Here is a 24442-nt window from a genome sequence, read left to right as displayed (position 1 = left end):
GAAGGCAAGGGACGGAGTCATCCCCACTGCTTCTGCCCATGCATGATGTTTCTAGGGAGAACTTGGCAGAAGCATCCAGAAAAGCAGCGTGAGAGAGTTTTCCAGGGAGCCTACCTGCATGTGCGAAACAAAGAAGTGAATCCCCCTGAGATTGTTTTAGCTGTCTCTCAAAGAAATCTCAACCAGATACCCCCATGACAGGGCTCTCACGTGGAAATGAGAAGGGAAGCTTTGATTTCAGAGCAGCATCAAGGCTTGCTTCAACCTGGGAAATTTTGGATCCTGTGAAGTGCTCTGCTACTTCAGTTGTGTGCTACAGTGACAAATGGCATTATATTTTATGGCAGCAATTTTCACGTTAAGTGATGTTTTCACGCAGGAGTGACTTGGACAGCAAAGGGTCTGTTACACCATCTGAGCTCAAGCACCTAATGGCTGCCCTCAGAGCTGTCCTTATCTCAGTGTCTGTGGGTGAGACATTCTTCAGTCCTCTGAAAATACTGTCAAGCTAATAAGAGACGGTGCTGCGTACATAACGCTTGCTATTTATAAATCTGGTTGGTCTCTGCTGCAGTTCCTCAGACCTCACTGACAGTTCATTGATGGCTGTTGTTTAGCAGAGCACCTCAAAAGACTGACAGATAGAAGATTTTGCTTCTTTTCTGTGCAACATACAAACTACTTGGTTTGCTTAGTCCTGTATTATGTTCCCATGTGAATTCATGTTAGATTGTGCTAGTCTGCTGTACTGAGGGAACGGTGTGAAGCTGCAATGGGAGGTTTACGTTGGGTATTAGGAAGAGGCTCTTTACTGAGAAGGTGGTCAGGCACTGGAACAGGCTCCTCAGGGAAGGGGTCACAGCACCGAGCTTTGCTGAGTTCAAGAAGCATCTGGATAATGCCCTCAGTCCCATGCTCTGACTTGCCTGGCCCTGTGTGGGGCCAGTAGTTGGACTCGATGGTCCTTATGGGCTCCTTCCAACTCAGGAGATTCTATGCTTCTATAGCAGGCTCTTCCTTTTCTCTCGCACATTCCGGTTCTTTAACCCCTGCTTATGTTAAAATTGCCATCTTTGAGGTATGGTGTCTTCCTAGAAGTCTAAAAAGTAGATCCAGCACACACAGAAGTGCACGTTTTTCCATTCTCTTTCCCCACGATCCCTTCCTTCTTGTTATTCTGGGACCCACAGTATCGTTTGTGAAGGTACTGAGCATTGGCTGACCCTGCTTTTTATGCCCCGTTTCCAGAGTCACCCCCAGGAACTCATCTTGGAGGAGAATGTGCAGCAGCAGAGGCATAAATAAATGCTACCAGTAGCTTTGCACATATTGTGAAATCAGCAGTTTTGACAAAGTATTAAAACTTTCAGTCACTTTGCAAAATCAGTAAAAGCTGAGGCATTTCTTGGCCTGTCCCATTGGGTCACTGCTGGGAGCGACTAAAAGCTTCAGCTGCTTCATCAAACAACTGGCAAAGTTATTAAAGACACTAGGAAACCTGGCATTATGGGCTGTCTGCTATGCTGGTTTTGTTGTGAAACCCAGCATCTTCTGTGTGAAATAGTGTTCCAGCAATGTTTTATGGGTCAGGATTGTTAATAAACAGAAACAGTTCTCCTTGTCCTTTTTCATGGGCTCGCTCTGTTCCTCTGACCAGCTTTTTTGACTTGCCCTGAGCTTTGTATCAGACAGCTGCTTCTGAAATATCCCAAAATGGAGCAGTATTCCAGCTGAGGGGAGAAGATGGTGGAGCATAATTACAGACTCTACTCCCATTTGTGTGTGTGATGGTCTCATTGCTGACTTGAGTGCAACCTGTGATCCAGGAGAGACCTTGGTTCCCTTTTTTAAAGAACTTCTACCTAGCCCCGTGTTGTCTATCCTATATTGAGGAATTAATGAATCCTGTTAGGATCCAGTCAAATTCTGCTTGCTTTTTTTTTACCATGGGTATTTCATTGGGTTTCTTAGGAAATTGGGCACTAGGTCATGCTGCTCTCCCATCTTCAGCTGGACATGGTTTTGACAAAAGCTGCTGTAGTAGCCCAGGTAAATGCGAAACACCTGGTATAGTTGTTGAGAAGCAATGAGATAATGTCACTTTTTGAAAATAAGCTTTAATTATGCTATTTGTTATTTATTATTGTGGGTTTGGGAACTAAATTTGCAGTGGTTTAGTTTTATAAATGAATGTAGCGTTGAGCAGTTTCTCCTTTTCTTACAGGGTAACGGTTTCAAATGCCAGGGGATCAAACATGTCACTTAGTGTATGGCTGCTGTTTTTTGTTGGATTTTTGAAGTAACTGGATATTTTTGTAATTTTGAAGATTGTCCTCTTCTACTGTAGCATCGAATAATCGTGGCTACTGTGGTGTGTATAATCTTTTTCTTATTTTTTTTTTTCCTCCTCCATGCTTGCAGTCTAAAGCAGTAAAGTTTTTCACAATCACTGCACAGACCATGGAAAGCTTTGTGAAGTCATTAAGTGAAGACATGAAACAGCAGGATTTGGATTCTGATGAAAATCAGTTTGTATTGGCTTTGGCGGGGATTGTAACAAGTAAGTTAATGTTGTCTCTCAGAATAGCATTCCATGTGCATTGGGAATTTCTGTATTGCCTTATGTATGCAGCAGTAAATACAGCTTTTTCAAAGTCAGGTGTTTAGTCACTGTTGATTTCCTGGGTGCCTTCCTAGTCCATTATAAAGTTCTAGCAGGTTTTGTCATTGATAGTTCTATGAGGCACTGTACTGTCTGTGACGCAGTTAAGAGTTAGGTAGGTAAGAGCCATTGAATTGGGAAATTCCTTGACATGTCTGTTCAGTCTGGAGTAAGACAAGGACCATTCTACTAGTCTATGTGCTCACCTTAGTTTGTAAGCCTCAAGTAATTTGCTTTCTGAATTGTCAGTAATACCAACATCTTCAAGATGTATGAATTGCAGATGATGTGAGCAGATGAGGCCCATCTTGAGGTATGTGCTCAGCACACTGAAGAATTTTGTTGCTTCCAGGTGGGCCCCACTTTCACTGTCCTAAGCCTGTAGTGCTAAGAGGAGTAAAGGGTAGCAAACCTGACTTACGTATTAAACATTTCTTTTGGGGGTCAGAAAATAAGTAGAAAGCCACAGATCTATCTTAATATGGCTGCCCTTGGTTTGGAAGGCTGTGAGAAATGGGGTTGATACTTCATCTGTGTTTTTGTAACACTATGCGGCTGTCAAAATGTTATTAATGATGTCATGCAAGATAGATGAAGCAGTGGGTGTTTATACAAATAAGTGAATCCCTCATTAACAGCTTTTTTTGAATGTGTGACTTTTGGTGTTGTGGTGCCATTTAAGATTGTAATAAAAGACAGTGTGTGATGCATTATGTCACTGTACCAAAGCAGAATCCAGTTCTCTCCAATTGCTTCACTGAAAACAGAAGTGTAGCAATAGTAAAGTATGAACAAAAAAAATGTCTCAAGGCTGAGGAGGAGAGGTGTTGGGATTCTGCCTTAGGAGGAATCAGGGTGGTGGAAAGAAACCTTGCTTTCCTGAAGTGAATATAAATTTTGGCAGTGAATTTGATATTATCAAGATATTTGTCTCTAGTTTGGAGAGGGATGTTGCTGAAACCCAAATGTGATAAAGGATACAGTCAGTTGAACAATGTAGAAGGTATCAGTTTAATCTTCCTAGTTACTCTGTGAAGTAGTGTTACACTAGAAAGCCTTATTAAAAGAACACCAAGGAGGTGGTCACGAAGTGCCAGGTATTCAGAAGGTAGAAGACTCCAGAACAGAAGTTCTCAGTGCAGTCTTAACAGAGCCCGGTGTGCACAAGCATTGTGTTAACAGTCTGTAATTATATGCTGTGGCCATAGTACCTCTCCTCCTTCTGAGGTTTAAAAAAGCACCATGATGTGCATGTATGGGAGAGAGAACTAGAGGCTACGTGAAAGTAGAAGTCTTGTGTCATGCAGCAGGTCCCCAGACTTACCCTGAATGGGAGGCCAGGGAACTGGGCTCTGTCACTAGTTACATACGCTGCTCATTGTGCATTTGGAGGAGGCTTGGCCAGTTGCAAAGTACAAAAGAAGTTTGGGTTGCTGGAAGATACCTCTTGCATGTAAGGATGACCTAAAGTATGGGCCAGGCATAAGGGGAAAATACTAAAGGAAAGTCTGCTTTGGAGCATTAGTCTTTGGAAATACTTTTGTCTTTTGCTTTGTGCATGAATAATGCAGCACTTGTGGAGAGGTAGGAGAAGAGCTTTTGAGTAGATGCCCATGAGAGTTTGGGTTTTGTTGTGTGCCACGTATATTGGATTGAGCAATTGTAAAAAACCAACCTCAAAACAAATCTGCAAGTTTGTCTCTTTAAAGTTGGAGCTATAATAGTCAGCTTTGTTTCAGTCTCCTATTGTGGATTAATTCAGCCTCTTGTTTCATAATTAATATGTTACTATTAGGGTACTGGCCACTCTGAATAAGTGTTTTAATTACCAAAATAGGATTATAAAGGAGTTTGACCAGTATAATTTACTGCTTCAGTAGTTGCTGTGTAGGTGAATTTAGTTAGAAGTTTATGTAGGTGCTGTAGATCGTTTGTCACATGCTTGACAGATCTTTTTAGTGAGCCAAATAATTAGCATAAACTTTTGTTTGAAATGTGGGTTTTATGGTGCTGTTTTATGTTCTCTCACAGATGTGGCTGCGCTGGCATGTGGCCGTGAATTCTTGGTTAGTTCAAGTCGTGAATTACTGGACACAATGATGCAGCTCCTGGGAGACATGAAGCCGGGACTCTGTACCAAATTTAAAGTGTATGATGACTTTCTTTTTTTTTCTCCTTTCAAATCATAGAATCTTTCAGGTTGGAAAAGATCTTTGAGGTCATCAAGTCAAACCGTTACCCTAGCACTGCCAAGTCCAACCACTAAACTATATTCCTAAGCACCACATCTACATGTTTCCAGGGATGGTGACCCAACCACTTCCCTGGGCAGCCTGTTCCAGTGACTGACAACCCTTCTGGTGAAGAGATTTTTGCTGATGTCGAATCTAAACCTCCCCTCAAACAACTTCAGGTCATTTCTTCTCCTATTGCTTGTGACTTGGGAGAAGAGACCAACCCACACCTCACTACAGCCTCCTTTCGCATAGTTGTAGAGAGACATAGGGTCTCCTCTCAGCCTTCTTTTTTCCAGGCTAAACAACCTCACTTCACTCAGCTGTTCCTTATAAGACTTGTGCTCTAGACCTTTCACCAGCTTTAATGCTGTATGGTGGAATGTGTTGTCTTGTGGATATGGTGGAATGTGTTATCTTGTAGTGTAGGTTGCACTGATGACAGTAGTTTTCCCACTCTCCTGTTATTTCCTTTCCTGGAGAAGAAACCATTTTTTAGAAACTTCTTACAGTAGCATTTATTGCAGATATACCAGGCTTGGCAGATATACAAGGATAACTTTATCCAGGCTTTGTGTCTCTTAAGTTCCCTAAACTTAACTTTAGGCTGGAGGAAGTCCTGTAAATGCCATAATATTGTATAGATGAGTGGGGATGCAATCTTCTACCTTAGGAGTGGCTTGTGAGTTGAAGGTCAGATAAAGGAAGTATGATGTCAAGTTTTAAAACAGAGAAGTTATGGGAAATGTGGACTCATATTTATTCCCTTCCAATATGAAGACTGTAAAATGCTACAACTTCTTAGTGGAGAAAATGAGTTATATATCTGCTAAGAGCAAAAATTAAATTCCTTTATGCTACTTAGTAGCTAGAAGCACCATGCACTTGTGTTTGTAGAAGGTAATGCCTATAATGGGACCTTTAGTACAGCATTGTAAAGAAAAGGCCATGTTACACAGTTCAGGTGCTGGAGAAGTTCTATTTTCCAGCCAATGGAGAGATTAAATCAGCCTTTTTCTCAGAGCTGTTACTAGCTCAGAATATATGGTCTTGACCAAGCAAATGATTACTTGCTCATCCACTAAGTCATGAGCACTTGCCCCATAAACATGGGTTAATTTGTTCATGAAGATGGCTTAAGCTAGCAGGGCGAGTTTTATCATAAATGAGACACACGCACCCCAAGAATTCACTCCCAAGCCAGCTGTCCCAGCTCAGCTGACAAACAGCAGCTCTGTCATAGAATCATAGAATCATAGAATGGTCTGGGTTGGAAGGGACCCCAAGGATCATAGAGCTCCAACCCCCCTGCCACAGACAGGGACACCAATCTCCAGGCCTGGATCTACACAAGGCTGCCCAGGGCCCCATCCAACCTGGCCTTGAACACCTCCAGGGACAGGGAATCCACTACCTCTCTGGGCAGCCTGTTCCAGCACCTCACCACTCTTTCTGTAAAGAACTTCCCCCTAATATCTAATCTAAACCTTCCCTCCTTTAGCTTTAGTCCATTCCCCCCTTGTCCTGCCATTATCTGCTCTTTTAAAAAGTCGAATCCCCTCCTGCCTATAAGCTCCCTTCAGGTACTGGAAGGCTGCAATGAGGTCCCCCCGCAGCCTTCTCTTCTCCAGGCTGAACAAGCCCAGTTCCCTCAGCCTCTCTTTGTAGGGCAGGTGCTCCAGCCCTCTAATGATCCTTGTGGCCCTCCTCTGAACCCTCTCCAACAGTTCCACATCCTTCTTGTATTGCAGGCCCCAGATCTGGACACAGGACTCCAAATGGGGCCTCACAAGGGCAGAGTACAGAGGGACAATCACCTCCCTGTCCCTGCTGGCCACTCCTCTCCTGATGGAGCCCAGGATACCATTGGCCCTACGAGCTGCAGGAGCACACTGCTGGCTCATGTCAAGCTTCTCGTCCACCACAATCCCCAGGTCCTTCTCAGCAGGGCTACTCTCAAGAAGCTCTTCTCCCAGTCTGTATCTGTGTCTGGGATTCTTCCATCCCAAGTGCAACACCTGACACTTGGCAGTGTTGAACCTCATTAGGTTCCCTCGGGCCCATCTTTCAAGCCTGTCAAGATCCCTCTGGATGGCTTCCTTTCCTTCTGGGGTGTCGACCACACCACTCAGCTTGGTGTCATCCACAAACTTGCTGAGGGTGCACTCAATTCCATCATCGATGTCATTGATAAAGATGTTAAAGAGCACCGGTCCCAAGACAGACCCCTGGGGGACACCGCTTGTCACCGACCTCCACCTGGACATAGACCCATTGACCAGCACCCTTTGGCTACGGTCTGTTAACCAGTTTCTTATCCAGTGGACAGTCCACCCATCAAATCCACTTCTCTCCAATTTAGAGATAAGGAGGGGGACTGTGTCAAAGGCCTTGCACAAGTCCAAGTAGATGACATCGGTCGCCTTCCCTTTATCTACCGATGCTGTCACTCCATCATAGAAAGTCACCAGATTGGTGAGGCACGACCTTCCCTCGGTGAAGCCGTGCTGGCTGTCCCGGATCACATGCTCTTCCCTCATGTGCTCCAACATGTCGTCCAGGAGGATCTGTTCCATGATCTTCCCAGGCACAGAGGTGAGGCTCACCGGCCTGTAATTCCCTGGGTCTTCCTTGTTCCCTTTTTTATAAATGGGAGTGACGTGACCTTTTTTCCAGTCCCCAGGGACCTCTCCTGACAGCCACGACTTTTCAAATATGATGGAGAGCGGCTCGGCAACCACATCAACCAGCTCCTTCAGGACCCTGGGATGCATGTCATCCGGCCCCATAGACTTGTAGACATTCAGTCTCATGAGGTGGTCTCGGACTTGCTCTGCTCTTACAGTGGGGGGGGATTTACTCCCCCATTTCCCACCTTGAGTTTTAGGGATGCAAGGTTCTGGGATTTGAGAATTATGAGAATCCTGGCTGCCAGAGAAGACCGAGGCAAAGAACTCATTCAGTACTTCAGCCTTCTCCTCATCAGTCGCAGCCAATTCTCCTTTCTCATTTACCAAGGGGGGTACGTTCTCTTTGGCCTGTCTCTTCTGGCCAATGTACCTGTCAGCCACACTAACTTCACTTCATCCATGCATGTGTTCAGGCAGGTTGTACGGGATAGGCATGAAGTCAGGCTTTAACTTGGGATAGGTTTTATCTTGCCTGACCTGAGCTGTCTGAAAGCGAACTGCCAACTATCTACTGACTGTCCGGGCTCCTTCCCACAGTCAGTGGAAGGAGATGGTGTTGTCAGATGGTGGCTCGCTCAGCCTGTGTAAGGGGGAATGAGTTGCCCTCTAAACATGCTTTGCTTTTTCCCATTGGGTAGCGAGGGGGAAGGTGAATAGCCTGTGCTGGTAGGTAGTGGTTAGATACTTCGATGTCAGTCGTTTACTCTGTTTCCCAAGTGTTGGGCTTGAAGGTCAGCACTGGAAAAAGGGTTGTTAACTCCTGCAACAGTGGGTTGGGTTTTTTAAAGCCTCAATTAAAAGATTTGTACAAGAATCTCAACTTAAGAAAGCAAAAAAGTAATTTGTGCCTTAATTTATATAACAAAAAAAGACCCAAACCAAAAAACCGAACATGAAAAGAGGACCTATGCTATTTCAAAATCTGTACAGAAAACACCCAAAGCTAAACCATGACAGGACTTTATTTTGAGAGGAGGAGGGGGGAGAGGAAAACGTTCCTAAATACACTGAATTTCAAGGCAAAGTGTGTCTATGGGTCCAAATAAGTAATTTTTGATTGATTCAGATTGTATTAATGTAATTGGACAATGTAATTGGATTTACGGGCCTTCCTTTGGATTGATGTTTTGGGTGGCTTTAATTATGTTTCAAAATCTGCCTGCTTTGCAGAAGAAGGTGATACAAACTTGGCTGCCATACAGCAATACTCATAAAACATACATAAAACAATGCCATGAATTGGCTAGGGATTCAACGGGGACCAGCCTCTTAGGCTAACAAAGGGAGTGACGCTTAAGAAAGAGGTTGCACAAGGTATTTGATAAGTGAGAAATGTTAAGCATGTGTTATAATAATTTGAATTCCATGCAGCGATAATGTTTCCTGATGTTCCACAGAACCAACATTTTTTTTTCCCACTCTGAACTTGCCATTTAATTAAAAAAAAAAAAAAAAGATAAAAATTGCTGTATTATGACATTAGAGCAAATGCTAGAAAGGAGGTTTCTTCATGACCTTGTCATGGAACAAGGGATCCTAATTTGTTCAAATGCTTTAGTGCAGAATGTTTCCCCTGTGTTTGTCTTTCATGTCTGGGGTCAGCTGCTTTTTTGTCTACAAGCTTCCTACATTCTTGTCACGGTTTAGTTCTTAAAACTCACCACTAACACTAGATCTCTTATGCTTTCCCAGCCCAGCAAAAAAGGGTTTTGGGGCTGGGTGGGTGGGTTAGTTGTTTTGTTTTTAAATTGTGCTCTGCATCTAAGGTTTTAGCTGCTTGTTAATCTTAAATAATCAACATTTTCATAGGCAACTGTGTCAGAAGGGTTCCTTTTTCCCCTCTAAGGGACACAAGGTGGTGCAAAATGAAAGACAGTTGTGAGATAAGGATATGATAGTTAACATACGTGGTGGTGAAATTTTGAAGTTATGTACCTTATATTGAAAAGCATTCCATATGAAAAAGACTCCAAACCCCTAGCCAACAAACCAAAACCCACAAACTATTGTTTATTCAGTAATTATGTGTGTCATGTTTGCTTCAGATAGCATTTTTGCAACAATTATAGCAAAATATGCTCATTAGGATGTGTGTACTACAGGTGAAGGTGGTATAAAGGGCCTGGAAATGCTTCTCTGTTGTGCTTCAGTGAGTGCATTTAGTTAGTCATAATATGCCACTACACTGGCTTCTGGAGTGGTCGATGCCATCTTCTGACACTCCAAACCCAGTGCGCTTCCCTGGATCACCACCACTACCACCACCACCAGTCCCTTTTGTCTGCACGAAGCAAACAAGAGAAATAAAAATACAAACAAAGCACTATCTTTTGACGTCACCTTATTTCTAACCGCAAATGTCAAACAGGTTAAGGAGGAAAGGCATCAAAAGCTGTTAACATTTTCCATTATAAGATACATTTTTATCGATCATTTTCAGTCTGGCTGATCATACCTATCTGTCTGCACTCCTTGGTCAGGGCTTGGGTCTCTGGAAGCTGAGTAAGGGCTTCAGAGGCTGTGTATATTTCTTCTTTTACTGCTTAAGAGCCCAGCTGATCAAACTCACTGTGTTGCAGCACATAATGTAAGTTATGCCTGTACAGCTCAGTTTAGCCTGCAGTGGGTTACTTATTTTCCTGCTTTGTGCAGGTATGCACAGGGAGTATTGAAAAGTCAGCTGGTGGCATAGTTGCTTTATCCATGAGATGTTGTTTGAGAATGGGATGTGAGGTGTGAAGTCCATTTGGAATAACTTTTATTTCCCTTCTGTTTGGAGATGGTGGAGTTGCGGTGGTGTGCAGGTTTATTGCAGTTGTGAGAGATAGCAGCAGCCAAGCTTGCCCTAGAGCAGAGAACATTCCAGCCCCTTCCCGTTTCCCTGTAATTGTTTTGTATGCACGCTGGCTGCGAGTGGTTATGATGACACGTTCCATAAATGTTAGAGGAACCCTGCTCATTCATCTTCTCTTTTCATTGTCCAGAAGATTGGCTCGTGTGTTATCATCTTTGAAAAGAAATAAAATAAAAAAGTAATTCCATCCATCACAGCACATCGTAAAGTGTGCTAATGCCCTGTCCCTGCCCAGCAGCTCCCGAGCGTAAAGATGATTTCCATAAAAGGGAGGACAGGACAACATTGCTAGAGGGGTGAAAGAATTTGTGAGATAACTTCTGACTCCAGAGTACGGCTCTCTTTTTCAGGAACATCAGGGGTCTCTTGCCTGGAAGTTCAGAGTTGAGCAGCAATCTGATTCTTAAAGAAACTGAGCATTTGTTTGTCGTCTTAATGTCAGTGGGGATTATTTTTTTTCTGAGTGCTTTCTGATTTTGAGTACCAGGCCCCTTTCCTACTGGAAGTTAGAGGGAAATTGAAATCATTTGCATTAAGCCCACTGAGATCTGCTTAGATGAAAGAGAAGGTTTGTCTGTCATAAAAATCTCGTATCAGCATTGTAGAAGATGACGTAACAACATCAACACTGAATGTTTGAAAAGAGGACTTACTGGAAACTGCAGAAGTATTAATCCCAGGGAAATGCTCTCCATTGAGTTTTAATGATTGTTCCAGATAGCTTTGGAACGTGAGACTTGTTTTGAGACCCAAGTTACCATGCTGCCTGACAGGCAAAAGCAAGCAAAAGTAAGTTTTAACCCAGGCACTTTATTGCATGAAGAAGCAAAGCTGCCATTTTCGTGTGCGTTTTCCTGTAGCTGACATTACCTCAGCTCTGTCATGGCTGAGGCTGAGAGGGTGCCAGTAACCAAACCCCTTCCCCTTGTGGATTGACTGCCAACTGAACATGAGCCAGCAATGTGCCCAGGTGGCCAAGAAGGCCAACGGCATCCTGGCTTGTATCAGAAATAGCATAGCCAGCAGGACTAGGGAGGTGATTGTGCCCCTGTACTCGGCATTGGTGAGGCCACACCTCGAGTGCTGTGTCACGTTCTGGGCTCCTCACCATACGAAGGACATTGAGGTCCTTGAATTAGTCCAGAGAAGGGTTAACCAGGCTGGGGAAGGGGCTGGAGGGCAAATCCTGAGGAGCAGCTGAGGGAGCTGGGGATGTTTAGCTTGGAGAAGAGGAGGCTGAGGAGAGACCTTATCACCACCTACAACTACCTGAAGGGAGGTTGTAGAGAAGTGGGCGATGGTCTCTTCAGCCAGGTGACAGGAGACAGGACAAGGGGAAATGGCACAAAGCTGTGCCAGGGCAGGTTTGGATCCTTTGTTTTTCCTAACAAGAGTTGTCAGAGCCTGGAACAGGCTGCCCAGGGAGGGGGTTGAGTCACCCTGGGTAAGATGAGGTACTTAGGGATATGGTTTAGCATAGGATAGGAATGTTTGGACTTGATGATCTTGAAGGTCTTTTCCAACCTGGTAATGCTGTGATTCTGTGTCAGATTTAGCACAGTATTTATCATACTGAAGCTTTTCATGTTTGCAGTAACTTGAGCGTGAGCCGCTGTGGGATCAGCAGGCTGGAGCAGTCCTTTTAAAACACAGGCCCTTCTCCAGTCTACCTGGTTTTCTCTCTGTGTAGAAAAGTTAAGACTTTGGTTTAATTTATAACCTGTGATGTATGCAGCCCCAAAGTGACTCATGAACTCCCTATTTTAGGAGGTCAGTAAATTAGGAAATCCAGGGTATGGAAGCTTTTGAAAATGTGGCTGAAACGAACATCTGCTTACTATGTGTATTTATATTTTGTTGTTTACACACTGACAGTCTTGGTTTTGGTTTGTCAGAGATGTCATCTTAGGTTGTTTGTTTGGGTTTTTTTTTTACAATGCTCAATTAAGGAAATGTTTTCTAGCTGCCAGGCCATAGATCATCTCTGTTACGTGGAAGACAGGATATGGGTTCCGTCCTTTGACATCAATGACCGTAATAAGAGACCAACAGAAATCACCTTCTGGGGAAAGAACTGGGGGGGGGGGGAGGGGGGAAGGCTTTAACTAGGCCCAAATATTATTAGTAAATAGTTTTGATGATGTGTGGGTGAGAGTACTGTTTGGCCTGCGTTATCCTGGTGCTGATCTATACAAAGGCAAGAGCACAGTTTACAGCCAAATTGCATTCCAGTGTTATTGACTTTAAAAAAAAAATAAATTAATTCCACTGTACGTTGAACACAATCAATCTGGATTCCTGAAGGCAAAGTAAATAGGAAAGTCCACGATGACGTTTTGAGAGAGAAGCTGTTGGTTTTTTTCACAGCGAGGTCACACTCCTTGTCCCAGATCGTGTGGCCCTGCCTGGCCGTGAGGGGCTGGAGAGCAGCCCGGGCGAGGCGGCTCTCTGCCTTGCACCCATAGCAAAAAGGGCGAGTCTGGCTTGGGAGCAGTGTGCTAAGCTGTGCTGGGCCTACTGACGCCTCCCTCTTCCCTCCTTTAGGCCTGTCCCCTTCTTCTAAGTCCTTCTGTAGGCATAATAATTCCCCCTGCCAGTGGAAAGAGGCCGCGCTGGTGTTTGCTGTAAGCTGGCTGTACGCTGCATCTGTTCCTATTTGCAGGAAGGGTGCTTGGAAGGGGATGGTGTTGGCCATGTGTCTGTCTGTGTGTCAGCTGGCTGGAGGGTCTGCACAGGAAGGCCTGTGTTGTGCAGCTGATGGAGCGGAGATTTTGTTGTCTTTTCTAGTGCTCCATATGCAGTCTTGCTTTCTGAACCCCTTTTAGTTGTCAGGGCACACAGCTTATCTGAGGCCATGGTCACGCTAGTGGGGATGGTCGTGATGAAAGCTCTGTTGTATAGGTTGTGGAGTCATGTAAAGCCAAGTCCTGGTTTTGCACATTTTATGTAGTGAATCTCATGGAGTTTGATGGGACTTCTTTTACACTCATGTGGGATATTTTTCCACGTGTTGGATGTACATGATTTAACAGTAGAAACAAGGTTTTGCACGTATCTTATGTATAATGAGACATGTTTCTTTTATTAAAAAGCAAAAGATGCTAAAACATTTAAAGGACTCAAATAACATCCATCTTTTTTTCTTTCAATTCTAGGCTAATGCTAATGTCGCTTTACAATGTGAGTATCAACTTGAAAGGCTTGAAGTATATCAGTGAGAGTCCGGGTTTTATTCCCTTGCTTTGGTGGCTGTTGAATGGTAAGTTGCTGTAGGAATTTAGTAAATTGCACTTTTGTAGGGTGACAGATTTGCAATAGATGTTGGAAATAACAAACTGGAAATTTTTATCTGTAACCTGATTACCTATAGCCATTGACAGATTAAAAGTAAACAAAAAGGGCAAATAGCTAGAGGGAGATAATGCGCATTTCCCACAATATTTTTGGCACTTCATGTAATGTTCCATTAATATAAAATTTATGGTTGGTAGAATTAAAAATAAGAAATGGAGAAATTTAATGAAGTGGATTAAAAAAAGCCACCTGTATTTCACATGCCAAGTTTTAAATATACCCTGAGAGGAAACTATGTATCAGTTTGCTACTATTTAAGAGAAGAAAGCGTAACTGTTCTGACATATTTTGGGGAAAGACACTGACCTCTGTAACTGCACTCACCCTTGACAAAAGTGACCCTTCCTCCACCTCAAGAGAGGCCTTGTGCTCTAATAGGATTTGGGCTAGCAGGGCGTGAGCGCTATTCCCAGCTTTGCCTTTGGCCAGTGCAGGACTTCAAGGACATCAAGGACTTCTGTTGCCTTTGCCAGGTGTGTCTGACATTAAGTGACATTAAGGCTCTGCTCTTTCAGAGGCTTCAAATCCCTGCGTAGGAGCCAGCAGAGATTGACGTTGCCAGTGTGCGTCGGACTTGGCTGGCAGCTGTGTGCACAGCTCGTAAGGGGTAGCGAGAACATCACTGAGGACAGACCCATGACGCTGTCCTGCCTGTGAGCTGCTCCTAAAGTTGCTCTGCCTTGGCTTTCTTAAGCTTTTGTGGCTTGTCTGTGAGAAGATTTTGGTGTGCAGTTCATAGGACTGTGGAGGTTAGTCATTCTGGCACTGTGCTGCTGTGCAAAACCCTGCTAAAATACAAGTAGTAATTACTAAGAACAGCTGAAGTGAGAGAGGTTGCACCTGCTTTGTCAAGGAATTAATTTGATATTGAAGCTTTGATTTGGGCTGGTAAACTGGAAGCTCACAGTTCCCTCAGTTATTTTAGAGAAAATGTAGGAACTTGTGCATTTCACCAAATAATTTCCTGCTTTGCAATGCCATGGGATTTCTCTTCTTACATCTCAGAAAATCAAGTCATTCTTCCAAGACTGTTGGAAAACACCAGTGTTATAATTTTTTTTTAATATAGTTTAAGAAAAATTGTATTCTCAGGGACAGTTAAATACATGGTCCTCTGTGCTGCTGTGGTTATAATTTTAATATATATTAGCCCAGATTTTCCTTTCACTTTGGCTAATATATGCGTGAGCTGTTGTTCTATGGATAAAAAAAACCCACACAAGGAAAAAATCCCAACCTAAAACACCCTCAAAAGCCCTGTTCTTGAATGCACCCTTCTCAGTGTTGCAGTGAAACAAAGAAGCTAATCATCTGATGCAGTTTATTGTTTGAAGAAGGCTCCTAGGTCATATACGAGCATGAAATTGGGCACATTTCTAATTAATCTGCAGTTGCTAATGGAAATAGGAAATGGAAAGGCTACCCTGCATTTTGAAAGTGTTAATTGTGTGTGGCTGGGTTGTAGAAGGAAGACTGGGCATGGCTAATTCCTTCACTTTTTGATAATAAAGTTCTCTGGTTACAGCGAAGGAGGAAGATTTTCAGATAAACCACGTCTGCTGGTTCGGATTTCGGACTTTGGAGGAAGTCTGCTTACTGTCAAGGGAGAGGGATGACTAGTTTGTGTATTAGAAGAGAGGTCAGATCCAAGACCCAATCTTGTTCCCATCATTTTGCAGGAGATCTCTGTAGTTTTCTCTACATTTAATCTATTTCTAACGTTTCAATGTGCAAAACTCAGTAGCTTCCCTCCCACTCTTGCTCTTCTGCTGTTTCTGTGGCCGGCATCTTAAGCTTCTGCTACCTGTGATTCAGTTTACAAATACCTGGAGTAGCTACAGCATAAGGTCTTAATGTAATAATATTAATTTGGGGAAAGACACTGACCACTGTAACTGCACTCACCCCTGACAAAAGTGACCCTTCCTCTACCTGAAGAGAGGCCACCCATGCAAGACAGTAGAGCACCACACTCAGCTGGCAGGGTATCCTGTATGTGTTGCCTTCCTGCAGGAAGCTTCTTCAAAGGGTGTTTTGATTAAGGCACATGAGATGATTCATCTTTCCACAGTTCTGTACGCTTTTATCAGTGTTCCCTCTGAGAGAGGCCTCAGAAATCATCCTTCAACATTTTTTTGTATGTTGGGAGAATCATCCTGTTTGCTTTTCCATTGTGTCCCCCAGTGCCTGTGACCTCAGCCTATCCATTCAAGGCAATTTTGCTCCCACTGGCTTGTACGCAGCAGATCAAATCCCTCCTGTTCCTGGTCTGAGTTCTCAGTCTCTGCCCAGTATTCTTGTCCCCTGAAGAAGAATGTCCTTCCCATTAAGTGAAGAGAACAAATAATTAACTTGATTTTCTTTATTCCTCTTTGCTGTACCTGAAGCAAAGAGGGACTTGATTCAGATGTCTAGCAGGCTTTTTGAAGAGACAGAAATATGCCTTGACATTGAATACACGATTGGAAGAGAAAGGAGGAGAAATCTAATAAGGGTTTCTAGTGGAGTAAGAATGTTAACAGCAAACTGAGTTCATCTGTCCTGCTCTCTTTTTGGAAAATTTGGATGGGCACTTGCTAACAAGAATTCTTAATAGCTCTTTCTGCTGGAGGCTATGCTGGTAATAGAAAAACAAATGCTTGACACACTTTTTGAAGGTGATGCAGATCTCTGTGGGTTTTGCACTTTGAGGAGGGCTATTCTTTTCCTCTCTTTTTCCTCCTTTTTAAACACTCTAAAAGATGGACACCCTTTAGTAAGCAACACTGATGACTGAAGAACATACTCTCGATAGCTTACGTGGCTGCTGTATCCTTGCATAGGAATCACCTATGCCTTCTCAGCCTGATGCCAGCATAAAGCACGTGAATGATGACTCAGGTTTCTGTCCATGCAGCAGCTTGTGGGATCAGTAGAGTTCTCTTCTTGTGGAGCACCATTTGTTTGCAGAGCAGCTGTTCCCATCTTGGAACAGCTTTAGTTTCCTCCATCAGCTGCTGCCCTACTGTTGATACCTTGGCTAAGGGTTTCACTTTCAGATTTAAAGAAACCCTGTTCTCAGCTCTAGAAAAAGAGATGAGAATAATTTTGCTTAGAAATCCACCTAAGATTTGTCAGCATCTTTCCCCAATACTTTATAGATGCAATAAGACTTTCATTCAGTAATTCCCAAATAGGCAGACTGGGACTTTTGATTGTACAGAACATCTACCAACAAATGGGTGCTGGAAGAAAAAGAGTCTAGGCTCTTATCTGTGGGCTTTTGTTTTTGTTGTTGGTGGTTTTGTTTTATTTTGTTTGCGTTTTACTAATCTCTGTTTTGGTTTCCCCCACTTTCTGTTTCTTTGAATGCAGTTTAAAAAAGTAATTGCTCTTGGAATTGGATAGATGAGAGTGTCTGAATTCCACACTATGTCAGTGACATTTCTCATCTATAGCTGGGAGAAAGCTCCAGGTACTTCATTAAACAAAGGAAAACAAAAGAAGTATGACTAATTTTAGATCGTGCCCTTCGGTTTCCTCCACCACAGTTCCACACGGAAATCTAACCTTGTTTATCCAAATTCTTTGCAAATGACGGTCTCTTATTATAAATGCCTGTGTGAAGCACATTCTCGTTGTGCTAATGCTGCCTGCAACCTTCAATATTTGCTTTCCATGACTAACCCTGGAGGTTTCTAATGCCTTGCTTTTCTGTCTGAATTGGCTGTGGCAGTGAGTTGTTGAAAATGTGGGTTATTTGCATGGCAGCACGTTATTTAAAACACAACTGGGCATAGAGAACCCCCCTATTTATAAACTGATGTCTGTATTAAAACAAATTTTGGTTTCTAAAGTCAAAAGCCTCAGTTGCCAGTCTTCCAAGCGCTCAACAGGTCCCCGTACTCTCTGGACTATGAAGCTATTCTTCAGAAAGAGGATTGCCCTTCTTGCCCTTTAAGACCCCACGTGAAGATGTCAGATCTGACGCAGGAAAGTCCCTGACCCACAGTTAGCTGAGAGGCTGTAAGGAGCAGCTGGCTGGGGGAAGCCTCACTCAGTGCTTGCCCATTTCCATACTCTTCTCCAAGGGGCTGCTGCTCGGGATACTTGCCCTGATGGAGCTGCGGCCAGGCACGGTGTGGCTGGCCTTGCCATCCTTGCAGGGGCTTCTTGACCAGGTCTTGACCCTGCCCAGCAGCAGACTCGTGTTCTCACAAGAAGCACGGTGTTTCTCCTTTTGTGAATATATGTAAGGAACCTTAATTCAGGTAAATACATCTGCCTCTAAGGCATTGGTTTGTTCTTACATTGTTACTCTGGTTCAGCAGCCACTGTGGGAATCCTCAGAAGCCCAAGCTAGGGATGATGGGAGCTGGACAACATATCTAACAGCTCCCCCAGAAATCTGCCAGCTGCAGAGCGATGTCTGTGCAAGCTCCTTTTCACTCCCAGCCCCTAAGTAGCAGTCAGTCAAATCAAAGCCAAATTCCTGCTTCACTCTTGACCCTGGGAGTCTCACTCAGGGATTTACCTGATCAAAGCGTGACAGGCGTGTGTCTGTAAGGAGAGTGGGGCATTCTGGTTAGCTGAACTCCCATGTGAGGGCAGCCACCTGGCCAGGGAGGAGACTGAAGCAAACCCGGCTGTTACACAGGAGCCGGAGCGAGTATGTTGCAGGCAGAAAGTGCATTTGTGTCCATAGGAATTGCAGCAGGAAAACTCAGTCTTTTTTTGTGCCGTGGTGGTCTCTCCCTGCTCCTTGTCCTTCCCCACACAGTGTCCTTATAGCAGCATTTCTTGTCTCCTCAGACCTATTGATGTTACGAAAACATCTGGAAGACTCTCTGCTGCTGCAGGTGCTGGCTCAGCTCTGCCAGCATTGGCGATGCAAAGGTATCTCACAAGGATGGGGCAAGCTGTGGCCCTGTCTCTCTCTCTTAGACATGCTGTGACCTTAGACATGCTGTGAACGAAGGTGGTCTGACAGGTTCATGAAAAGGAAAAGAGGGAGTGGCAGGTGCCCCCCCTTCATGCTATAGAATCAGACAGTAATTGAATGACATGTACGACAGTGGTGGGAAGCATTTGAAATACAGTTTTTGTGCGTAGACATGGCTGTAAACAGCTTGCTGGTAATAAATCTGGTGTTCAGGTGGCCAGGGAATGGTCAGGGCCATGTGTAAATTGAGTTCACACAACTCAGAGCCAATTGTAGATAAGCTGTTTAGCATTGATGTAATGCAATCACAGTTCATCTGTGAGCATGGTGCTAATGACAGATGTGACTAAAACCTGTCCACGTTATCAGCTGCTTTTGTCAGTGACTGAAAGCCAGTGACATCAAACGGTAGCACTGGCAGCTAGCAGAACGTCAGCGAACTCCAGCAGCTTCAACACCTTGTTAAAATTGCATCAGCGTTTTATAATGGTGGCAGGCTTAGGCTACGTGTGTGATCCCCAACTGAGGCAAGCAGCTTGATTTCTTCCCCTGTTCTGCAGAAATAATCATTGTCGTTTTGAAATGTTAGTTGAAGAGATGTGTGTGCTAGTGGTTGGGAGGATGTGATGCAGTGATTTGATTACAGCTAAAGGATTTTTTTTTTGGTCTTGTACAAACAAAATGTTACTCAGCTAGTGTAGAAATGGCTAAATCTGGAAGCTATTGAAAAAAATATAATGCTGAATAATGAAGATTCCTTAAATTTCTTCTTAATATTCTTCAGACAAGGTTTTTAGAAAAAAATCCCGAGTGATATTGGAGAGACAAGAGAAAAACTTGGGAGGGTTTTTTTTGTAAATCCGCTTAGCAAACATGATTATCCGTAACAAGTAGTATTCTCAAAACCACATGTAATCCTAAGGGAGTATATTTTAAGGCATATGCATTTATTTAACTCCAAAATGCATGCAAAACAATGGCAATCAGAGGTTAAATGCGTATTAAGTAGTCTTCTGCTGCAGGATCATTTCCTTCCCTTGATGGATGCCTGTGTGCCAGATCTGTTCTTCATTGGAGGAACCGAAGCCATTGAGTTTCCCTGGCTGCTGCTGGAGATTCTTCCTAGAACCTCTTTGCTCTTACTGGAAAATGTTCTTGCTCATCAAGCTGGAAATCATTTCTTGATCTCCTACAGATCCTAATTTTGTTAGCTCCCCTGCTAATGCTTCTTCCCTGATCAATCCTTTACTTTTTACAGCCTTTAAACACTTGCAGATAATAGTAACAGGGATGCCTGTAACAGCATTAATAACAAAGTGCTTTTTATCCAGGGATTTAAAACATCTCACATATATGAAGCTTCCCAGCAGTACCACAAGCCATTAAGAGTAGGCTTTATTTCATGGAGGAATGATGCCACAAAGAAGAAAATTGTAATGAACTACATAGATTTCACTCCCCAAAGCTTCTGCCTTCTTACCTATATGGGCTGTGGCTCATTGCTGCTATTTCTAGTAGAGTAATATGAGGTCTAGAGAAAGGGTGCAGGTGGTATGTGCAGTTTGAACATTATATCTGGGGGGAAAAAAAAAGAAAGTAATTTTTGAAACCCTCTGGCAGGCATGAAGACAAAAATGGATGGAATGGGAGGGTGAATCTTAGGCTTTCAGTCATATTTTGATGAGGTAAGGATAAATCTGAAAACCAAAATTTGCACCCAGGTTTCCTCAAAAGGATTCACTGATGTGTTGCTGCCCAAGCAATTGGAGGTAAAGTCTCTCTGTCCATGAGGCTGAGTTGCAGCGTTTCTCCATGAGTTAGGACTGCTCATCACTCAGAAAAATGGCACCTGTGGGTCCTGCATGCGTCCATGATGATGGAAGGAGACTCCTTAGAGCCTTCGGCCCAGGGGGCAGCAATAGGGGTGGCTGTGCTGTTGGTGCAGCCGCTTCTGCCGAGTGTGCAGCATGAATTGCTGCTCTTCTTAAAGCCTGATTTGAATGCCTAAAGTTACCCAGTATGACGAGGCTCTTGTTGCAGAGCAAAGCTGAAAATGCATGTTATTGTTTGGTCTTGGGCAATTCCTGTCTCCTCAGATTACACCCTGCTCTGCTAGTTGCCTGGGAGAAGGTAGAATTCCTCCCTGAAGAGGTTTGCTCTTTAACTCGGGAGTAGGATATGCTAGAAAAGACCTACACACCTCATTTATGATGGAAAATGGAGGATGAGAGATACTGCCTGGCTCATGGGTGTAGATCAGATGTCACAATCTTTAACATTGTATTCCAGTCTAGGGGGAATTGCTTAAAAATCCCCATCTCGACTGTCAGTTTCAGGCTTAAAGCCATAGTCGTCTTCGCTGTCCATCACATTCCGTTTTCTCCCCTGGGTGCTCCCAACATTTCCCCTTATGCTTTAATGAATAATTCTGCTTAGTCCTTTCTCAGTTCACCGGTGTTAGGTATTAAATAAGCCAGGAAAGGAGAAAGGAAAGGACAGGTCTCAGGGGTTGGAACTAGATGATCTTTAAGGTCCACTCCAACCCAGCCCATTCAGAGATCCTAAGCTGCCTCAGCCCACCAAAGGCAGTTTATCGCTGCACTGCATTTATGCTCCTTCAGTGAGGTTCTTGGTCTCTGTGGTGATTTTGTGCACAAAGTGATGTGAATTAATTTCTCTCAGCGTTTCTGCACGAGGCTTTATCAAAAGCATGCTGGAGACTAGATATGCTAATGACAAACACATAAAAAATGCATGGCACATGGAACAAATTACTACTTCAGCTGTAAAAATATATTATACATTTTCATTTGGGATGTGCAGGATAGAGAAGTGCAAAAATGGGGCTTTCTACCAGATGCTTTTCAATAAAACTATAAACAACTAGATGCAGATGGACTGTTGTGACCGATTAAAATGTAATGCTCCTAATGCTCCAGTGACTGAAATCCAGCCTGTGTTCTTAACAGCAGAGTTAGTTTATGTCTTCCTAGCCCTAGTGAGTCTTTGCTGCATCTCTCTGATGCATTCCTAAGCAGCAGTGCTTAGCTTCAGTGCCCTTTTCAGCGCAGACTGAATTAAACACTTGGATGGTTAATACGTGGTTACCAGAAAGTTTTATGAAGATTAATATTTTATCGAGCTTTGAAGAAATCTGAGGGCTTGCACAAAAAGAAATTGAAGAAAAGCTGTTTTAAAACCAGACTTGATTAGTTGGTCTGTTTGTTTTTTAAGTCTGAATAGTCATGGAACACAGCTTGTTCCGCTCTTAAATCAGATTGCATCCAGCAGTACATCTTAGCTACCGACTGGAGAAATTCAAGTTGATAAATTCCCTGATTTATTCCATTTTCAACAGTTAGAAAACAAAGAGAAAGGATCCTGGCTATCTCTCCCTCCCAAACACTGCTGAGCATGAGCTCCTGAGGAGGGCAAAGATGTTGTTTTCAGGTTCCCTCTAGAGCCAGGACCAAATGGCAGCCGGGAGTTACGGAGCCTCAGTTATTGCTTGTCTGTTTGGTGGGTCCTGAGGAGTGGCACTGTAGAGCTTTAGTGCTACTTTTTCGGACTCGTTTCTAACAAGCACTGGATTATTTTTTTTCCCTCCCCTCACCTTTAGATCCAGACACAGAAGTTTGTCTTCACGCCCTGCGGCTCCTCCAGTCGGTGATTCTGGAGCCAGAGGTGTTAGCCAAGGCGGCCTCCGAGATGCGGGATACTTTGCCCTTTCAGCGCATCATCGGGCTGTCGAAGAGCCGCAATGCAGATCTGCAAGCACTTGCAAAAGAAATACTTGAAGATCTTAAAATACTCGAGTATGAAGCATAGAAGAGCTCTATGACACCAACTGCTTACGTCTCATCCTGTATTTTTCTGCTGCAAGAGTTGTTGGAGATAAGCAGAAGTTTTTTCAGTCAAGCCCAAGTTCCTCTGACAAAATCCTTCTCGGAAGTTAAGTAACCCACCTAAAATAATACTTGGGAAAATGTGTTGGGGTTTAGCTGCCCAAATAGAATCTTAGGTGACCTGGCAGACATGAGACAGACTTAATTTCCTCCTGTAGGATATTGTTGACAATGGGTTTCCAAAATGATCCAGGTTTTGTTGTCCATTTACCATATATAGGGAGTAAAGCAGTCATCTCATTCATAATGTATAGTTTATTGCAGTGGTAAATAATCCTTCTGGTACATCCTTAGGAATTATTATACTGAGAGGAAAGCTTTGTTGCTTTTCATAACTCTTCTGTGTCAGGATGCGTTGCAAGTTCCAGTTTTATTGTTATTTCTCACCTCTCTTTTTCTATTCTAATAAAAGAAAGCTTAAAATCTGTAGTGTGCAATGGATTCTGCTTTCAAAATTCACATTGAGATTCACTCAAACTGTGAGTTGACCCTGGCCCTGGCTGCCAGGCATACTAGGAACTGAACCATTGTTTTGTGAAGGCCCTGAAGAAAGGAAATTAATTACCCAGTTGTGGGCTGAAGAGGCTAAAATGAACTCTTGCCCTGTCGTGTACGGCACTGCATTCCCTCACAACTGTAGTGTTTGTTAGAGCTTCTGTGTACCTCGGTGTAAATACAAGCATTTATGTGCTTTGTATTAGTAAGATTTACATGCTTTTTAGGGAAAAATATATTAAAATAGCATCTATTTCTGTGGTGACAAGGAGAGTGAGGTGATGCTACTCAAGTGAATAGCAAATGGGAAATGCTGTGCTGGGGTAGTAACTTTTTCATACTAATGTTACGGTACCTCAGCTGTGAACCCAGCATATCTACAAAATACAATGTGGGCTTCTAATCCAAAGGTGTAGAAAATGTGAAGTAAACTTCACAGGATTCTAAATATTGAGATTGGCAGACAATTTTAGAGGCGGAACATTGTAAAATGTGTAAGTTAAGGTACAGGTCACCTCCCGTTAGGCTGTTTGCAGAATCGTGAATGGTCTGAGTTAGAAATATAATACAGCAGCTTAAAATTACTTGAAGTAATTGGCTGGAATGGTACAAATGGTATCAGACTGATTTCTGGCAGTCTAAAAAGGCTTTAAATGGTCTTTAAAATATGTGTTCTTTGGATTTGTTTGCTTCTCTTGCTGTCCTGGCTAAACCTCCTAGAGTTTAATCCCAAAGAGATCGAAAAGATAATCGGTTTCCTGGAATATCAACTCATGAAAGCTTTTGATTTTAAGAAACGCTAAAGGGCATCCACTTTCCATTAATTGCTATATGCCCATGAAGCTCTTTCCTAAAAGTAGTTCTGTGAGCAGCCACTGAAGCCTCATGTCCCGTGGATTTGAGATATTTCTTGAAAACTTCCCTGTCCTTCCCTCTGAAAACAACTCCACCTGAGGAGTGCGCGAGCTGAGGGAGACAGGGTGCTCATGGCCAGGTAAGCAAGCTGTGTCAATGGGCTGGATACCAAGCAGGGTGTACGTCACTCTGCCAGCTTTTCCATCATGGAGTTTATAATTTAGGTCTTTTCTGCTCTTGCCCTAGCTGGCCATGGAGCTTGAAGGAGCTGGGCTGTCTTTGAGAAGTCTTCTCCCTCTGACAAGTTTGCTGGGAGCTGACTGACAGATTCAATGTTAGGAGAAGGACTGACAGTGCAATTGCACCTCACTTCGATGGGAAATCAGGAAAGAAAACACTCAGGACTGTGTAATTAGTCAGCACTTAAAAGCCATGCTAAAGTAGTTTATCCAGTAGCAAGCTACTCAGATGT

At 43.4% G+C, this 24442-nt stretch overlaps 1 protein-coding gene across 1 annotated transcript in view; it reads left to right on the top strand.

Annotated features, from left to right (window-relative positions):
- The window catches only part of HSF2BP (heat shock transcription factor 2 binding protein), a gene marked incomplete at its 5' end in the record, with an annotated part of 37105 nt that extends 14259 nt beyond the window's left edge, over window positions 1-22846 (top strand). Inside the window, 4 exons of the mRNA XM_084279416.1 lie at window positions 2422-2560; window positions 4694-4811; window positions 13596-13699; window positions 22335-22846. Coding sequence (XP_084135542.1) covers window positions 2422-2560; window positions 4694-4811; window positions 13596-13699; window positions 22335-22543 — 570 coding nt within the window. The 3' untranslated portion in view covers window positions 22544-22846. The remainder of the gene's footprint in view (window positions 1-2421; window positions 2561-4693; window positions 4812-13595; window positions 13700-22334) is intronic.
- Window positions 22847-24442: the final 1596 nt, after the last annotated feature.

This window comes from Gallinula chloropus (assembly GCF_964237585.1).
Source record: "Gallinula chloropus genome assembly, chromosome: 1".
NCBI classification, from domain to species: domain Eukaryota; kingdom Metazoa; phylum Chordata; class Aves; order Gruiformes; family Rallidae; genus Gallinula; species Gallinula chloropus.
The sequence above is the reverse complement of the archived record's forward strand: the minus strand, read 5'-3'. Positions and strand labels throughout refer to the sequence as shown.